This window comes from Ovis aries, chromosome 17, assembly GCF_016772045.2.
Source record: "Ovis aries strain OAR_USU_Benz2616 breed Rambouillet chromosome 17, ARS-UI_Ramb_v3.0, whole genome shotgun sequence".
Taxonomy (NCBI): domain Eukaryota; kingdom Metazoa; phylum Chordata; class Mammalia; order Artiodactyla; family Bovidae; genus Ovis; species Ovis aries.
In genome coordinates, this window is record NC_056070.1 from 7697633 (window position 1) to 7717273 (window position 19641).

Here is a 19641-nt window from a genome sequence, read left to right on the forward strand (position 1 = left end):
TTGCCTTAATGGATACAGATCTTTTGAAATATTTTTCTCATTGGATATTTATGAACAGGATACCAGAGAAATTACTGTTTCCTCCGTCTCTTCTTTCAAGTATAACTTTAAGTGGTTCAGAGTCCATTTGATGAAGAAATACACTTAGTGTTATGAGAGCACCAAAGAAACACATTTAATAGCAGCATTTGTTATTCTGCCTAATGGTGTAAAACATTTCACCTAATATTTTAAAACATAGGTCCAATATAAATGCTTAATGGGTGTCATGGAGATCTTGTTCTGCTTAAATGAAGCTTGGGTTGTTATAATGGCGTCTGTAAGTTAGTAACTGGTATTCCCTGTTACGTACTGAGGAAAGCACATCTGTAAAAACTGATGTGTCCTGGTGTTTGTGGCAGGATTTGGACTGTCTTTAATCTCCTTTGACTTGTTCATCTTCCTTTAAGGCCCTCCATAAAGATGCACTGAGTGTCCTTTTCAGCCTTTGGTCAGGATTTGCATCAGTAGTCATAAACCTGCTCTCCGGACAAAGACACCCTTTCCTTTGAAGTAATTGCTCAAGCTTTTCAAAGCAGTCCAAGAAGTCTATCCTCTTTCTCTTTTTATTTTTCTTTAAGAAGAGTTTGAAGTGTAGCCCCTTAAACTAGCAGCAAGATAAATTTTTCTCTTCAGCTTTATTGAAAGCCATGATGATTTTTCAAGCAGCAAGACTTTAAAAGGTTCTTAAGGGAATCTGTTCTGCTTTATGATCTATAGCTTTTGGTAGAGCCCACTGTCTCAGAAAGCGAAAGTGAAGACTTTTTGTATCCACCAACTAGTGGAAATTTGTATCAAAGAATTAACCTGATGTTTTTCAGAAGACATTTTCCCCCTGCTCTATATTCAGTTTAGAGACTTCGATGAGAGATGGCCATAGCTTTGGAGTCTTTGAAAAGGTAATATGTGGCCGGTGTTGTCTTATTTGAGCTGATTTTCCCCGCTAGGTACTAACTCTGTGTGTTGACAGGTAGTGGGAGGGGCAGATTTAGCTGAGTGCTGCAATGAGAGTCCTATATGGTTCCCAGATTTCTTTTCTAGGCTTTCCAAACACATGTACATAGACATGTATATGTATTGTTATTGATATGTGAATGTTATTGCTATATTGCAGGATAATGTAACCACAGAGAAATAAATAGATTCTGTGAGCCACCATGAAGCCTGCGTTTCCTTCCCCCATCATCACGTCTAGCCTTCATAATTTTATTCCAAGGGTTCCCAAAATATCTGTTGAACTTAAATCTCACATCATATAATTCTGTTTGCTACAGTGAAATTGTAATATGTAAAACATTCGGTTTATAGAAACTTACAAAAATCCAAGTATTTATTTTGAGCCTATTTTAAAATGAGAAAATGTAAAGACGATCCGATCTTCACCCCATACAGTAAAGGGCAATACGAAGTTTAGTCTTTAAACAAGACTGGAAATAGCTTTTCTTAGAGGAAATGGTCTCTCTTCTTATATTGTTGTATGTGGACTTTTAGAGGTTGTTAATGTGCGTTTCCTGAAGTGGGGGAAAGAAAGTTCAGTAGCAGGGGCTTTTTTTTTTTTTAACTGGAAAAAATCTAGTGAAACCAGTTACCTAAATATAACCCAGTGATCGTAAGATTGCCCTTATGCTTTCAATTCGTTGTTTTTCTTTTCTTTTTCTCTCCTTTTCCTCTTCCTCCCCCCTGTATTTCCTGAGCTGTCTAATCTGCTTCCTGGGTTAGGAAACATTTTGCAAACTTTGAAGCATTGAACAGGCCTTATTTAGAGATCAAGCCCAAGGAAAAGAAAAATATCTTTCGGTTTTGAAATGACACAGTATGTGCCTGTGTGTTCTGATGTGTGGAGGGAAAAATGATTGGTACGGTGTGGATTATTAGAAACTGGTATTTGTCAGTAAAGCATAGTTTAAAAAAATCTTAATTATGAGTTTACAAAAAGAATGCTTATATCTTAATTCACTCTATGGGGTAAATCATGAGGCTTCCTAAACTCTAACTTTACAGTCTTAGAAAATTCTCAGTATTTCAACTCTTTCACATTAAAGAAAGAAATCTAATTGATAGCAATCTTCTTATTTCCTCTCCATGTCTCTGAGAAAATACTCTTAGATCTAGAAAACAAACAAACAAAAAAGTTAGCATTGGCATGCTTGAGTGACAGCATCCCAGAAAATGGTACCTTATGAAAACAAAAAGGAACAATTACAGTGAAAATATATTCCTTAGATCTTAATGATTTTAATTCTTGATTTTAAGAAAGTTGCCAATAGATATAATTAAACATTAATTTCAAAAATATAACATCATCTTGTATTTTTGTGGAATATAGAGCATCTTGAGAAAGGGGAAGAAACCATGAATCAGGGCTAAAGTATTGGTAACTTTTAAAAATTATTTCTCTTTTTAGTGGCAAGACTTACCTCTAGCAGAAGGTTAAGTAGTTCAGTCAGGTTTACATTATTTGCTTCTTTTCTTAACAAATTTATATACTTTTAAAGGGGAAAAAAAAAAGCTGCTTGTGTGACAAATGCTTTCTGGTTTGGAAAATCTGAAGTTAACTTTCTGTTAAGGTGGGTTTCTCTTCCCATGCATGCGTGGTGCATGCTAAGTCGCTTCAGTTGTGTCCAACTCTTTGCAACCCTGTAGACCACAGCCTGCCAGGCCGCTCTGTCCATGGGATTCTCCCGGCAAGAATACTGGAGTGGGTCGCCATGCCCTTCTCCTGGGGATATTCCCAACCCAGGGATCGAACCCATGTCTCTTACATGTCCTACATTGGGAGGCAGGCTCTTTACCAGTAGCGCCACCTGGGAAGCCCATTCTCTCCCCCCAAAAGTTTTAAAACTGAGTCAAAGAAACCAGGCCCTTGTTGCACTTACCCCCTGACCTTTTGGTATGTCATTTGAGGGCTCCCTTGGCCCGTCACCCAGCATGCGAGCCAGTTCCTGCATCTGCACGGAGCACAGCCAGTGTGGTGCAGAGTTTGACATGCTGCCTTTTCACTCCGAAGCACCTAGAGTCACCAAAGCCAGGAAGGACACGGTGGGGACCCACCCTTGCATCATGCAGTCAGTAAACACATTGCGTTACTTATGTGAGACGACCAGACAGACGCGAAGTAACTGCAGGCTCCTGGGGCAGAGGGGCGCAGAGCACAGAGACCAGACTGTCTTTAAAGAAGAGGTGCTCTCCTGGTTTGGGTCAATGTGCTGTCAAGAAAACCTCTTTTCCTTCCTCCCACCCCCAAAAACACAGGCATGTACATAAATTTGCATGACATTTGAGAGAACACATTGACCATCATAAAAAGCACTAGTTAATTTTTTGACCTGCAGCATTTGGTCATAACACAATGGTATGATCACTCACCTGGAGCCAGACATCCTGGAGTGCAAAGTCAAGTGGGCCTTAGGAAGCATCACTACGAACAAAGCTAGTGGAGGTGATGGAATTCCAGCTGAGCTATTTCAAATCCTAAAAGATGATGCTAGGAAACTGCTGCACTCAATATGCCAGCAAATTTGGAAAATTTAGCAGTGGCCACAGGACTAGAAAAGGTCAGTTGTCATTCCAATCCCAAAGAAAGGCAATGCCAAAGAATGCTCAAACTACCACATAACTGCACTCATCTCACACACTAGCAAAGTAATGCTCAAAATTCTCCAAGCTAGGCTTCAACAGTACATGAACCAGGAACTTCTAGATGTTTAAGCTGGATTTAGAAAAGGCAGAGGAACCAGAGAGATCGAATTACCCACATCTGTTGGATCATTGAAAAGCAAGAGAATTCCAGAAAAACATCTACGTCTGCTTTATTGACTATGCCAAAGCCTTTGACTGTGTGGATCATAACCAACTGGAAAATTCTGAAAGAGATGGGAATACCAGACCACCTGACCTGCCTCCTGAGAAAGCAGGTCAAGAAGTAACAAGTTAGAACTAGACATGGAACAACAGATGGGTTCCAAATTGGGAAATGAGTATGTCAAGGCTGTATACTGTCACTGTACTTATTTAACTTATATGCAGAGTACATCATGGGAAGTGCCAGGCTAGACGAAGGACAAGCTGGAATCAAGATTGCTGGGAGAAAAATCAATAACCTCAAACACACAGAGGACACCACCCTTATGGCAGAAAGCAAAGAGGAACTGAGGAGCCTCTTGATAAAGATGAATGAAAGAGGAGGACGAAAAAGTTGGATTAAAACTCAACATTCAGAAAACTCAGATTATGGCATCTGGTCCCATCACCTCATGGCAAATAGATGGGGAAACAATGGAAATAGTGACAGACTTTATTTTCTTGGGCTCCAAAATCATTTCAGATGGTGACTGCAGCCATGAAATTAAAAGACGTTTGCTCCTTAGAAGAAAAGCTATGACCAACCTAGACAGCGTATTAAAAGGCAGAGGAATTACTTTGCTGACAAAGGTCCATCTAGTCAAAGCTATGGTTTTCCCAGTAGTCATGTATGGATGTGAGAGTTGGCCTATAAAGAAAGCTGAGCACCGAAGAATTGATGCTTTTGAATTGTGGTGTTGGAGAAGACTCTTGAGAGTCCCTTGGACTGCAAGGAAATCAAACCAGTCAATCTTAAAGGAAATCAATTCTGAATATTCATTGGAAGGACTGATGCTGAAGCTGAAACTCCAATCCTTTGGCCACCTGATGGGAAGAACTGACTCACTGGAAAAGACCCTGATCCTGGGAAAGATTGAGGGCAGGAGGAGAAGGGGATGACGGAGGATGAGATGGTTGAGACATGAGTTTGAGATGATGAAGGACAGGGAGGCCTGGCGTGCTGCAGTTCATGGGATCGCAAAGAGTCGGACATGACTGCATGACTAAACTGAACTGAGCCGCTTCAAGACACCATGAGTGCAGTTCAGACCATCTTCACCAAGACGAGGGTCTCAGTGGCCCAGGAGGAGGAGGGCCAGCTGAGGGGTGGGGAGAGGAAGCCACCACATTCCGTACTTTATTACTGTTCATCCACAGATCATCTCATCAGAGGGCTCATATATATATTTGCAGAAGTATCGGAGGCAGTTATAATGCAGATTTTTGTGTTATTTTTTCCGTTTTAAATGATCATTGTTTGATCATCATGTAAAGCTTAGAAATTTAGCAACCTGGGCTTCTGAAACTCTAGCATAGAGTCCAGATCATCACCTAAAAATAGGATTTGGGGTCAAAGACCCTGGTGGCTCAGACAGTAACGAACCTGCGTGCAAATGCAGGAGACCTGGATTAAATCCTTAGATCAGGAAGATCCCCTGGAGGGGGGCATGGCAACCCACTCCAGCATTCTTGCCTGGAGAATCCTCATGGACAGAGGAGCCTGGTGAGCTACAGTCCATGGGGTCACAAAAGGGTTGGACATGACTGAGCAGCTGACACACGTTTCTTTCCAAAGCTGTAAATTAAAGATTAGGCATCAGGGGTATTAGGAGTAAATTATTGGTGATTTAATCTGAGTAGAGGGAGGTCACCTTCACATGAACTTGAATTAATTTGTTCTTTTTTTCTTTTTTCCCCCAAAAGGTGAGACCGCCACTCCGCGGGCCATTCTGACAGGCCACGACTACGAGGTCACTTGTGCTGCAGTCTGCGCGGAGCTGGGCCTCGTGCTAAGTGGCTCCAGAGGTAACCCTGCGGGACCTTCACGAATGAGTGCGCGTTTTGGTGTCTTCTAGTAACAGATTACCAGAGATGAACTTGGTGGCTTTTTTCCTGAAGCTGTGCTGTCTGTCACATGGCAGACCCATGGCTGTTCACATTAACTGAAATGAAATAAAATCTGCAGCTCAATTCCCTGCTGGCACTGAGCACACTGCAGGGGCTCAGTATTCACCCATGACTAGGGGCTGTGCTGTCGGACAGCCCAGAAAGGGAACTTTCCCATCACCGCAGAAGCCCTGTTTCACAGCATCGCTCTGAAGAGTGAGGCGAGGACAGGAGCATCTTTGTGTGTTTGTTTATTCTTCTCGAGTCTGACGGGGCTGGCTTCCATCCCATACCTGAACAGAACTTCCTGACCCAGTCTGTCTTTCCTTCCAAATCTCTGAACGAGATGGCATGGAGAATGGAGTGGAAAAATACTTCAGCTGGTTTGCCCGAGGGTCTCCCTCAGAGTATCTCCTGTGTTCCGACCAAAGGTGTTAAGCACGCTCTCCAAGAGCGCACACACTGATCAGCGTCTGACCCGGAGCAGAGCAGTTTCCAGGTCACTTTCATTCAGTTGTAATAGTCTGTTCATCTCTCTGTCCCGCTGCCCTGCACTTAGCTCTAAACATACAAAATGCAATCACATCTCTTTTAGGCTGATCTGATGGGGAGGCATAGAGTTTTTGAGTCACCTTACCTGTGCCTTGAACTATAATACTTTGTCTAGCTAACAAGACGTATTAGTTCAATATTAGTATTTAAAACTTAGTTGGTCAAAACAATGAAACAATAATAATGATAAGAAGAATTCTATAACTGCCTTTTATACCCAGTATTTTATTTATCCTGAGCTAACGTGAGCTCTTGGACTGTATGCGATCCAAACTGGACACCTTTCATGGTTTCATGCAAAGATATAAAAAATCACTCATTTAAATGGGAAATATTATGATTAATAATCAATTGGAAATTTTATGGCTGTTACGTGGCTTTTAAATTTTTTATCAAAACCTTTAAAATTCTCTTGTTCCGTTTCATACATACACATATACATGCACAGGCATCCCCGGTGACTCAGTGGTAAAGAATCTGCCTGCAACACAGGAGACGTAAGTTTGATCCCCAGGTCAGGAACATTTCCCTGGAGGTGAGAATGGCTGCCCGCTCCAGTGTTCTTGCCTGGGAAGCCCATGGACAGAGGAGCCTGGTGGGCTATGGTCCACGAGGCGGCAGAGCTGGACACGACTGAGCGCGTATACACACATATACACACATCTATGGACATGAAAATCAAGTAAAACATTTACTTCAGTTCAGTCGCTCAGTCGTGTCCGACTCTTTGCGACCCCATGAACTGCAGCACGCCAGGCCTCCCTGTCCATCACCAACTCCCGGAGTTCACTCAGACTCGCGTCCATCGAGTGATGCCATCCAGCCATCTCATCCTCGGTCGTCCCCTTCTCCTGCCCCCAGTTCCTCCCAGCATCAGGGTCTTTTCCAATGAGTCAACTCTTCACATTTACTTAGCACACAGTAATTTAAAACATTAGAAACGCTGAGAGTGAAAAATACGAGTGCTGTGACGGTGCTTGCCCCTCCCTCTCCATGTAATGGAAGATGAGGGGTGAGCATCTTCTGGACGCCTTGACCAGCCGTCAGATCCCTTCCTCAGTTTGGATCAGCTTCCAACATGGTATCTTCTCTGCTTTCGGTGTCACGAAACATCTCCTTGGTTTCCTTTAATGTGAAGGTTCCTGCTGGCCCCACTCCCAGGGTATCCTCATGTTTAATAAGCCACTTTCCTAACTTACATCAGTGAGACCACCTTCACTCACTCCCTGGGGGGCTGCACATCCACAGCCTCTAAGTGATGCCAACACCCCACGGCCAGCTCTGTCCTCTCTAAACCCATGTGGGTTTGCTTCCGACGTCACTTCCAGCATTGTCACTTCCCATTTCCTTACGGCAGTCATCTTTGTTGGCCCCTGTCCTCTTTTGATCATCTGTTTTTGTAAAATGCCAGATAGTCCTGTCCCTGGCGACAGGGAGGCAACAGAACTACAAGGCCGCGTCTGTGGGTAAGCTGAGTCACGGACACGCAGTGACCGTTCACTAACAGACTTTGAGAGAAGCGGGCCTGTTATTTGTAGTTGTTTGTGGGCTGAAGAGCTGGTTATGGAGCGTGTACCTTAGGCAGTTCCTGTGGTAACTGAAATCTGAACGGAGGCTGGGGTCATTTACAGTGACGACTGAAATCCATGCCTGCCAGACCCGTGCAGGGCACACACTGCCTTGTGTATTTATGGTGAGGATGCTAAAAACTTACCAACTCCCTGAGTGGTCAAGAGAAAGCTGAGAGGCGTGCCTTAGTAGTCACGCAGGGATGGGTAATGAGTCCATGTAGACTGGGGATAATTCAGAGAAAAGTGGGCCTGTAGTCTAGGGACCTCCTTTATCCAACGAGACATTTCTTAGGGCCTGCTCATCACATGGGCAGTTTTGGTTACCTGCTCCTCCTCTGCTCTGCGTGGAGCAGGCACTCGGTAAAGATGGAACAGCACCGCTACACGTGGGCTGCTTGGCAGTCTCTTCACCTTCCTTACTGAGCTTTCCACGCCCGCCCCCACCCAGGCCCCTGTGAGATGCAGCGAGGGTCACAGACGGCCATCTTGTGCCTCATGGCAGCCCAAGTTCAACTGAGGCCCAGCCTTGCTGGAAGCTCTTCTAGGATTTGAAATTTGTCCTGTTCCTTTCTGAATTCCTCCAGTTTTTATCGTCTCTGGGCATAATGAATTTCACAAGTAATTTCCTGTTTCTTGAGATGTGAAATGGAACATGTATGACTGTTTTCTCCCAAGTGGAAGGGGAGATCTGGCTGACATGCTGATTTTACAAAATAGCTGATATCTTTTTCAGTCTCTCTGCAACTGTGATATGATCTGTGCTCGAGAGTCAGATCACTTTTGTCTGTTCTTATGAAAAAGCTTCATTTTGCCTTTTGTTTCTGTTTTCTCAGAGGGACCATGTCTCATACATTCCATGAATGGAGACTTGTTAAGGACTTTGGAGGGTCCAGAAAACTGCCTGAAACCAAAACTCATTCAGGCGTCAAGAGAGGGCCACTGTGTCGTATTCTATGAGAACGGCTCCTTCTGTACGTTCAGTGTGAACGGAAAGCTCCAGGCCGCCATGGAGACCGACGATAACATAAGGGTAAGTGTTCCGCACAGACTCCTCAGGGTCTGTGCTTTTACTTCAGCGCAGAGGTGAGTGAGGAGGCAGAAAGGTCCCGAAGAACCCTCTGTGTTTCGACACCAAGGGCCTCCTTTTTACCCGAGACAGAATCACCCAGTAGCACCTGGACGGGGGTGTCTGCTTCCCAGAGCCCAGCCTGTCCCGCCATGCCAACTGTGTGCCCAGCCTGCAGTCCAGGTCGTGAAGTGAAGCCGGGAGGAGCCTTCAGCAGAGGGCTCTTCTTAGATCTGAAGCCATCCTGGGTGGCTGTCAGTGGCACTGCTGATTATTTTTTTGTTTTTCAACCTAAGAATGTTAACTGCACAGTGCTGTTTCCTGAGTATCAAAGCTAAAATAGTGCCTTTAGGGTACCCTAAAACTGGCGCCCTCTACACTTGAACAGGCTGATGGTAGGACTAGCATCTAATTGCAGGCTTGACTTCTGTGTGGATAACAAGACCCAAACACACCAAGTTAAGGAAGTTGTGCTTCAAATTATGATGTGAATCCAGCAAATGATTTTTCACTTTTGGTGTCCAAGAGACGGGCCTGTGGACCCTCCTGGGTCTTCATTTTCAGGGTAGGGCTCCGTGAGTATTAGAGGGTGAAGAGAAGAGTAAGGACTGCTCTCGGAGAGGCTGTGTTTTCAAGGTCCTCCTTCTCACACCTCCAGACTTCTTGGTGCAGGCGAAGTTTCATATTACCTTATCCCTTGTATTTCCTGAGATCAGGTCGGAGGGGCGTGTGACCTGCCCACAGTGAAGGGCAGGATGTGCTGGGGGTGGGCAGAAGGCTGCAGAGGCCTCAGCCCTCTGAGTGTGGTCTAAGTTAGTTCTGGCCGCTGTACTCGTGGCTACTCCTAACCTGGAGTGACTTAGGTGACATGCATTCTCGCACTTTTCCCGCCTCTAGTGTGATCTCTTTTCTCCTATAAATATTGGGGTCAGGAAGTGCTAAGGAGTAAGAGAGAGTGTTAGTTGCTCAGTCGTGTCCGACTCTCTGCAGCCCCTTAGACTGTAGCCCGCCAGGCTCCTCTGTCCATGGAATTCTCCAGGCAAGAATACTAGAGTGGGTTTCCTTCTCCAGGGGATCTTCCTGACCCAGGGATCGAACCCTGGCCTCCCGCATTGCAGCCAGACTCTTTACCATCTAAGCCACCAGGGAAGCCCGTTAAGAAACAGAAACCCTAAATATAGATGGCACTGACCAGACCGAAGGCCCTTGCTGCTTCTTTAGCCTAGGGTGATTTATTTTTCTTTCTTTCGTGGATTGACTTTTTTTTTTTTTTTTTTTTTAGTTTTTGGCTGCACTAGGCAACTTAGTTCCCCCAACCAGGGATCGAACCTGTGCCCTCAGCAACGAAAGAGTGGGGTCTTAACCACTGGAGCACCAGGGAATTCTCCAGGATGGCTTGCTAATTCAGTAAATGGCTTTCCTCTTTGCTCTCCTCTTCTCTCTGGGAATTTTCTCCAGTGCATTTTGCCTGCCCTGCACACACAGACGCTCACACTCGGCTTTTTATTTTTCCCTCCCTTCATTTAAACCAAGTACACATCAGAGGGTTTTCCTTTCCTCTTTTCTTTACGATAATAATGTTGACAATCTGTCACTTTGAGTTGCGATTATATTGTCAGCTACACTAATAAATCTGTAAAGTAATTTGAAATCCCTAGCTGGCTAAAACAATTTCTGTGGCCTTTCAGTCAGTACCAAAGGTTCCGGGAAGCTCCTCCAGGCAGCAGCTGGAGGCTTTCTGCACACTGTTCTCACACACACGCTTTTCCTCTCTGCCCTGTGGCCTTGTGTTTTTTCCTCTGTAATATTTCCCCCTGGATTTTAGGCTTAAACAATCTATCGCCTTTTCCCCAGCACGCCTGTACTTTATCATACTAACTTGTAAGTGGCAAGTGTGTGATTAAAGAGCGCTTGCCTAAAATGAGCCCCGCCCGTGCCCAGCCCCAGAGACCCACCCTTTCGTAGCTGACTGCCTTGGGAAGGATGGAAGGCCACCGCAGGCTGGGAGCAAGAGGCTTCACAGAGCGACACTCTCCACCTCCGTCCTCAGCCGGAGCCGGTCTAAGGGGGGAGACCGTGGAAACAAATTAGTCGTTAGCTCAGACCAGAAATGAAGTTTCTTTGAAATAGCAAGAACCCTGCAGGCAGGCGGCCTGCGGAACCTCGGCCCTCATCAAGGCCTCCCACCTGTTTTTATTTAGATGCCAGATTGCGCGGTGGCGTTTGGTTAGCATATCTGGGCACAGCAACCAGGCAGTGTTTAGATGTCTTAATGAAGAGCTTAAATTTAAGTGGGCAGCCCGTACGGAGCAGTTACATTCTCCTAAACAAAGGCCCGCCACCATTTCACCATAGGAACTCATTTATTCTCTCTTCCTGAGGAAGCTGTGTCTTCAGATGTGACTGTTGCAGCAGACGGCTGGGGCCCGCTGGTCCCTCCTGGAAACCAGGGCAGCCAGTGTTGTGCACGCTCTCAGGAGTCCAGAGACTAATGTTCACGTGTTTCCAGGGCCCTCCTAACATCCAGAGTCTCAGCCCAGCCTTGACACTCAGGAGGCTCATGAGACCAAGAACTCCACTGGGGTTGGGGGAGATGGGGTGCTGTTCAGGAAACGCCCCCCTGGCTCTCATGGCCAGGGAGACTTGACAAGCCCCTCATGAGAAGGGCCGACAAAATATTTTCTAACTTTGGCAGCCATCTGGTTTATTAGAATGTTTTAGATGTGGATAAAAGTATAGTCCTGAAAGTCCAGGTTTTATTTATTTCAACACAGAACTAGGATTAAGGAGTTTTTACTCTAGGACAAAGAATTAAAGATTAATGGTTTTAATTTATGTTTTAATATAGCACTTATCCAGTAAAAAGCCTCAAGTATAAAACTCAAGTGAACCACAGCCACAAGGTCAAATGGGTTTTCATCCACTGAATTTTATAAGTGTAGCAAATAATTATTTGTAGTAGTCTTCATTTCCAAGATAACTCCCTGGAGAGTGCTGTTTGTGAAATGAATGGGGGGAATGATATTGGGTTTTACGTACATTGAAAAATCTTATTACTGTATTGGTTAAAATTTAGAAAATACTTCTTACATGTAACTCTCTTCTGCCCATGGGTTCTGATTTCTTAGCTATATTTTTATGTTCTTGAAAATAAGCTGTATTTAAGAGACCTCTAAAAGTTTACATTTACTTTAGTGTGAATTTGAATGGCTATGAAACAGTCCTTACAGAAAACTGTAATTAAAAAAAATTTTTTTTTGTTGTAAAAGGGTAGCTTGAAAACTTAAGGCAACTATCCTAAAACTCTTGAGTGCAGAACAATGTAAATATATTTTTCAGAAGGTAGATATTTTCTTTCTGGCTTGCCATCTGGATTCCCACATTCACTGTGTCCAGGTGGACATAAGATTATAGGTATTTGTAGTAACTTTTAGAACTCCCAATACCCTCCAGCTAAAGAAAGGAAGTGTGTGTCTTAATGAGCCGGGAGAAGAAGGTTTGCAGAGCAGGGAGCCAGAGGAGAGGAAGGGGCAGTGGGATCTGCTCTTGGAATAGGCAGTGACCTTTTCTGTCAGGAGCAGGCACACTTCCTCCGTAAAAAAAAAAAAATAAAGTAGCCAGAAGTGAATCGGTGTGGCTTTGTCCTAACAGCCCTTACTTATGGACACTGAGATTTAGAATTCATATTATTTTCATATGTCATGAAATATTTGATTTTTTTCCAACCAGGAAAAAAAATGTAAAAAGTCCTAGAAAAACAGGCAGTGACCTGCCTTTGGTGGGTTTGACAGGATTACAGAGCAAATTACATGTCTGCCCTTCGAGTTTAGCACCAGCAGAAAGCAGTCAGTCCTGAAGCAAGAAGAAAATGCTTCGACTGGCTTTACCCTGGGAGTTGTGTTTCCTTACCAAGTTGGCGTCCCAACTGCTGTAAAGCAGCAGCAGCAGCAGCAGCAAGGGTGCTTGAGCTGTGGGTGGTCTCCTGTGGGGCCGGGACCCCAGGGCAGCAGTGTTTTTATGATGGGGGACATGATGTCAGCTAGCACCATCTGCCCAGCCTTGGTAGCTTGGCATGTCCACAGCGAATGCAAAGGTGCCAGGAAGCTCCTCATTTCAGAGCCCAGGTCTCCGTTCACAACACACACCATTTAATTAGTGTTTGTAGAGTTGGAAGACTTTGGCACCTCATCCTTAAAAAAGCACAAATTAAAAAAAAAAAAAAAGCACTGCCTACCTTTGCCTGTATGATATTTGAAAAACAGCAAAAGTCTTCTGTGACTCATGATTTCCTGAAAACTACTCAGGAACACACACTCCCTCCCTTCTCCCTACGCCATAGTAGCTGGCTTCATGTCGAATTACTCAGAGGTGTGGGCTGGGGCGGGCAGGCTTTCCTGGAGCCCCGACCCTGCTGAACGCTGCTGTGTCTCCCCAGGCCATCCAGCTGAGCCGGGATGGACAGTACCTGCTCACCGGAGGGGACAACGGTGTGCTCATGGTCTGGCAGGTGTCTGACCTCAAGCAGCTGTTCGCCTATCCAGGCTGCGATGCCGGGATCCGGGCCATGGCCCTGTCTTACGACCAGAGGTAACACTGGAACGGGGGCTATACTGGTGGCGGTAAAATCTGTCCAGGGATCTGTGTAGATGGGCTGGGCTGGGCCAGTCACCAGTGCAACTGAAGAAGCCAGTGAGTATTGGAATTTCCAAGATACTTTTTAAAAGGCATGTTTTTCTTTGATGACTTTGCCAATTGTGGACAGAGGCTATCTTGTCTTGGGTTAGACAGGATTTAAGTAACAAAGGCTCCAATTATATTGCTGTAAAGTTTCTAGACTCTTAAAGTACCTTTTTTTCTTAAACAAAATTTCTTGTGACACGCCATCTGTTCCATAATGATTCCATTGAGAAATCTGGCTTATTTCCTAAAATCTTCATTTTGGGGAGATAGTCTTTATCCAACATCTTATTTCTTCTTAATATAGTCTCTCATTTTAGTTTTTAACATCTTTATTGTGATAAAGTATACATAAAACTTACTACTAAAACTATTTTTGATGCTGCATAATTCAGTGACATCAAGGATACTCACATTGTTGTACAACTATCACCACTATCAATTTCCAAAACGTTTTCATTATTTCATCTCATAGTGTCCTTTGATATGCAGAATCTTTTTAAATGAAGTCTAATTTATTTTTTCTGTTACTGCCTATGCTTTCAGTGTTATATGCAAGATCACTGCAAAAGTCAATGTCTTGAAGTTTTTCCTCTATATTTGCTAAGTGTTCTGTAGTTTTAACTCATGTCTACCTTTCGATGCATTTTTAATTAATATTTGCATATGATCTTTCTTTTGCATGTGGGTGTCAGTTTCCCAGCACTGTTTGTTGAAATGACTGTCCATATATGTGAGAGGTTTTCTGGTCTCTATTCTGCTGGTCTGCATGTCTGTCTCTAAGCCAATACCACACTGTTTTGATTACTACACCTTTATAGTAAGGTTTTTTTTTTTAATTTATTTTTATTGGAGACTAAGTACAATATTGTAGTGGTTTTTGCCAAACATCAACATGAATCCGCCACAGGTGTACATGTGTTCCCCATCCTGAACCCCACTCCCACCTCCCTCCCCACCCCATCCCTCAGGGTCATCCCAGTGCACCAGCCCTGAGCGCCCTGTCTCATGCATAGAACCTGGACTGGTGATCTGTTTCACATATGATAATACACACATTTCAATGCTACCCTCTCAAATCATCCCACCCTCTCCCTCTCCCACAGAGTCCCAAAGTCTGTTCTTTACATCTGTGTCTCTCTTGCTGTCTCGCATACAGGGTTATTGTTACCATCTTTGTAAATTCCATATATATGCATTAGTATACTGTATTGGTGTTTTCTTTCTGGCTTACTTCACTCTGTATAATAGGCTCCAGTTTCATCCACCTCATTAGAACTGATTCAAATGCATTCTTTTTAATGGCTGAGTAATATTCCATTGTGTATATATACCACAGCTTTCTTATCCATTTGTCGGCCGATGGACATCTAGGTTGCTTCCATGTCCTGGCTATTATTAACAGTGCTGCGATGAACATTGGGGTACACGTGTCTCTTTCAATTCTTATATTAAGTTTTGAAATCAGAAAGTGTGAGATATCCAATTCTGTTGTGGTTTTTTGAGATTGTTTTGGCTGTTTGGACACCCTTGAGATTTAGATTCTTTATTTCTTTTCCTTGCCTAATTGCTTTGGCTGGGGCTGTTCATACTATATCGACTAGAAGTGATGAAAGCAGGTATCCTTGTCTTATTCCCAGTAAGAGGGGGAAAACTTTCAGTGTTCACCGAATATAATGTTAGCTGGAAATGTTTCATAAATGCCCTTTATTGTGTTAAGGTACTTTCCATCTGGTCTTAGTTTTTGGTTTTTTTTTTTTAATCACGAAAGGATGTTGGATTTTGTCAAATGCCTTTTCTCACATGGGATTTTTTGTTTTTAATTCTATTGATGTGATATATTACAATTGGTTTTTGTATATCAAACAAAAATTGAAACAATCCTTATATTCCAAGAATAAATCCCACTTTCTTCATGGTGTATAATCTTCATAATATGCTACTGACTTTGGTTTGCTGGTGTGTGTTAAAGATTTTTGTATAAGTCATCATAGGGATAGTCTGTGATTTCATTTCTGGCGGTGTCTGTTTCACTTTGATATCAGGGTGTGTCGGCCTTATTGAATGACTTAGGAAATGTTCTCTTTAGTTTTTAAAAGTGTTTGGTGTTAATTCTTTTTTAAATGTGTGGTAGACGTCTCTGGTGAAGTTCTCAGTAATGAGAGGGTTGTAATTACTGATTCAGTCTCATTACTAGCTATGTCTATTCAGATTTCCTCTTTGTGATTAAATTGTGGAATAATGTGTGTTTCTAAGAACTTTTCCATTTCATCTAGATTATTCTATTTGTTGGCATATGGATGTTCCTAGTACTTGGATAATACTTCTATTTCTATATAATTGGTAATAATGTCTCCACTTTATGATTTTTTCGTAATTCGAGTCTTTTTTCTTAGTCTCACATTTTGTCGATTTTGTTTACCTTTTCAGAGAACCAATTTGCCTTTGACTTTTCAGTCTATCTTCTATTCCCATTCTGATTTTTACTGTTTCATTCCTGCTTAGCTTTGGGTTTACTTGGCGCCTTTCTCTCGTTCTTTAAGGTGTAGAATTAGGTTACTGATTGAGATATTTCTTGTTTTTAAGTATCTGTGTTTACAGCTATCAACTTCCCTTTTAGCGCTGGTTTTGCTGCCTCCTGTAAGGTTTGGCTTGTTGTTTTGTTTTCATCTGTCTTGGTATTTTCTAATTTCCCTAGAGACTTTTCCTTTGACCTATCAGGTCAAACTTAACCAATTTTGCTTCTGTTATTGATGTCTAGTTTAATTCTGTTGTGATTAGGAAAAATACTTTGTATGATTTCAATCTTTTTAAAATGTATCTCAAGTGTTTTGTGCTCTACCGTATGGCTTATCTCGGAGAATGCCCACTGTGCACGCTGTGTTGGGCGAATGTTTATATATGTCTTAGGCCCAACTGGTTTTTAGTTTGTTCAGATACTGTTGAATAATTCGCTTCCTTCCTTCTGGTGGTTCTACCCATTACTGAAGTTCCCAACTATTACTGCAGAGCTGCTTCTCCAGTTCCGTCAGTGTTGGTTCCATATGTCTTGAGCCTGCTGTTTGTTCATGTATGTTTGTGATTGCTATATGCTTTTGATGAATTGACACCTTTTATCATTGCTATATAGCATCCTTCTTTGTCTCTTATAACTTAAAACCTATTTTGTCTGATATTAGTATAGCCACTGTAGCTCCGTTTTCATTATTATTTGCATAGAATATCTTTTCCCATCCCTTCAACCTGTTTGTCTTTAGATCAGGGAGTCTCTGGTACACGGCATATAGTTTGGTCACGTCTTTATTCATTTTGCCAGTCTCTCTGCCTCCTGATTGGAGAATTTAATCACCTTACACGTAAAGTAATTACCGACAGGGAGAGACTCTCGCCATTGTATTATTTGCTTTCTACATGTCTCAGTGCTTTTTTGCCCCTCATATCCTCATCGCTGCCTTTTGTGTTTAGTTGGGTTTTTGTTGTGACACATTTTAGTCCCTAATTTCGATACGAGGCACTACTAAGGATGACCTCTAAGGACTGTCCTAACCAAACCTGAGACCGAGAGGGTTAGACAGAGGAGGGTCTAGGATGATCAACAGGCGTCTGCCTCCCAGAGAGGCCGCTCTGCACTCCCTGTCTTACTGCTCCATCTCTTCCCTGCACCACCTGCTCGGGGCCGGGGGGAAGCGGGCGCAGCTCCTGCAGGGAGCATGTCAGCGGGTGGCAACCCTCAGCAAGGTGGACGCAGTGTGGTGGTCCGCAGAGCACAGCCGAAACTGGGCCCAACACTGATCTCTGAGTCTGCTTTCATTTTGTATATGGCAAATACCTCTGTGATTGATCCTCCACCAACAGCTGCTTTGAGATTGTCATTATTTTCATTCTGATACCTAATATACAAAATTCACTTGCCCAGCCTCCCTGCCTCAGAAATGGCTAGTCTGTTCAGGTTTGTGACTCATCCTGCACGTACTGGCTGTACTTGCAACATAAAGGCGAGCTGTGGATTGGACCCTTACAATGTGACGGAGGTAGGACTCTGAGCTTACCCAAGACTGCATTTTAGTTATCAGAAAACATACCACAACCCTCACAAACTGTAGGTCTGGCTGCCATCTGCTGTATTTACTGCGTGGCTGTGGGGAGGCAGGCCTTTCTTTAGTAGCAGAGCCTTAGAAGACTCCTGGGTTTGTAAACGCCTCCTCTCTCTGCTCCTCCCAGGTGCATCATTGCTGGCATGGCCTCAGGAAGCATCGTTCTGTTCTACAACGACTTTAACCGGTGGCACCACGAGTACCAAAGCCGCTACTGATGGTGACAGCTGGGCTCAGCCGTGCCCCCAGCCCCAGCACAGGAAGTGCCCTGAGCAGCTTTCTCGTAGAAATAGCTATCACATCCGAATGTAATTTCAATTTGCTCCAAGAAGCAAAATATTTTTTAAAGTTAATTGCTATTTTTGTAGACTTTGCTTGACTTTTTTGGGGGGGAATAGCAAAGCAGAAAACTGGCTGCTGGGTTCTGTAGTTTTAAAAAAATCTATATTTTTAGTCATAATGAGAAGTCTATTTTCACCAATTACAGAAAGAGTGGAGTAAGTAAACCCACTTATTCTAGTTATATATGAAAAATACTTCCCATTTATCTGTAATCTTGAGAATGTATGATTTTAACAAGAAGGAAATGGGTTATAATCCTGGGACACGGGAATTTTATGCTGTACTTTGGGTTCTGTATTTTTCCAAACAACTGTGCTTCTTCAGCACAGAAATTTCTGGGATTTAAATAGTCATGTTTAAATTATGGTAAATGTAATTTGAAACATCTCAATGAATTATTTCTATCAATATTATTATCTTTCAAGCATGTTTTAGACCTAGAAAATTATGGTTTGGGGGAGGCTTATTTTATTGTGTGGTCATCTTAAGGGACCTACTGTTCTAGCAAGTGTGAAATATTGCAGTGTTTTCTTCATCTGTCCTCGTAGCAGATCAGAACGAAATGATGGAGATGTTCTTGGGCTCAGCACTTTGTTTTCCTTTTAAAGTAAATGCAAGTAAGTACCAAAGCTCACCCTGAGGGTTGACTGTGCCCCCGTACTGAGGCTGAGCCCTGTGGCTACTGGGTGCTGTGTGAAGCAACCCTTGTTTTACCTTCTATTTGTTATTAAACAATCTTCCTCTTCCTTTTGATTAGCAATTTGTACTATGAAAATGTTATTTTGGTGTTGTAGAATTCTACTTTTCTAGTCGATTGCTGTGTGGAATTCTGTGAAAAATATCTGAGAAAAGGTCTGTATGGCATAAATAAATACTTTGTAAGTTGTGAACTCTGAGTTGAAACTGACATTCCATCTCTGTTTCTCTTGCAACTTGCCTAAAAGGGGTGACCTCCTTTCCTTCTGGGCTTCCCAGATGGCGCTAGTGGTAAAGAACCTGCCTGCCAATGCAGGTAGAGACTAGCTTTGCTCCCCAGGTTGGGGAGATCCCCTGGAGGAGGGCATGGCAGCTCACTCCAATATTCTTGCCTCACGAATCCCATGGACAGATGAGCCTAGTGTGCTAGAGTCCATGGGGTCTCGAGAGTTGCACATGACTGAAGCCGCTTAGCACACATGCACCATTTTTTCTACACATTCAGCTCTTTTCTAAAAGCAAAAATTAGGAATGGAACAACTCGGTTTGACAGAAAAATAAAATGTATTTGTAATTGAATTGTTGGAAAAATTTTTCCTTTTTTTTTAGAACAAGTACTTTAGTCCATGTAATCATCAAAATAACACTATGCTTATAGTTGAGAAAATTAAAGATTTAGTGACACTAATACACTTGGCTTAGATCTAGACAGCTCAGTATTAGCACTAAGCCAGAATTTAAACCAAGCCCTGTTGTTCCCAGCACAGCATGCTTATATAGGTACCTAGAACCATGTCAGCTTCTAGCAATTTTACTTCGAATTTTGAAACAATGATAATACAGTTATTCTCAAAGAAAACATTAAACTTTGGTTCAT

At 43.0% G+C, this 19641-nt stretch overlaps 1 protein-coding gene across 10 annotated transcripts in view; it reads left to right on the top strand.

The window, feature by feature from the left end:
- Window positions 1-18958, top strand: part of LRBA (LPS responsive beige-like anchor protein) — a 749961-nt gene extending 731003 nt beyond the window's left edge. For all 10 annotated transcript variants that reach the window (XM_015101368.4, XM_060400971.1, XM_060400970.1 and 7 more), the window contains 4 exons: window positions 5584-5685; window positions 8723-8919; window positions 13391-13542; window positions 17854-18958. In XM_015101368.4, coding sequence (XP_014956854.3) covers window positions 5584-5685; window positions 8723-8919; window positions 13391-13542; window positions 17854-17944 — 542 coding nt within the window. In that variant the 3' untranslated portion in view covers window positions 17945-18958. The remainder of the gene's footprint in view (window positions 1-5583; window positions 5686-8722; window positions 8920-13390; window positions 13543-17853) is intronic.
- The last annotated feature ends 683 nt before the right edge of the window (window positions 18959-19641 follow it).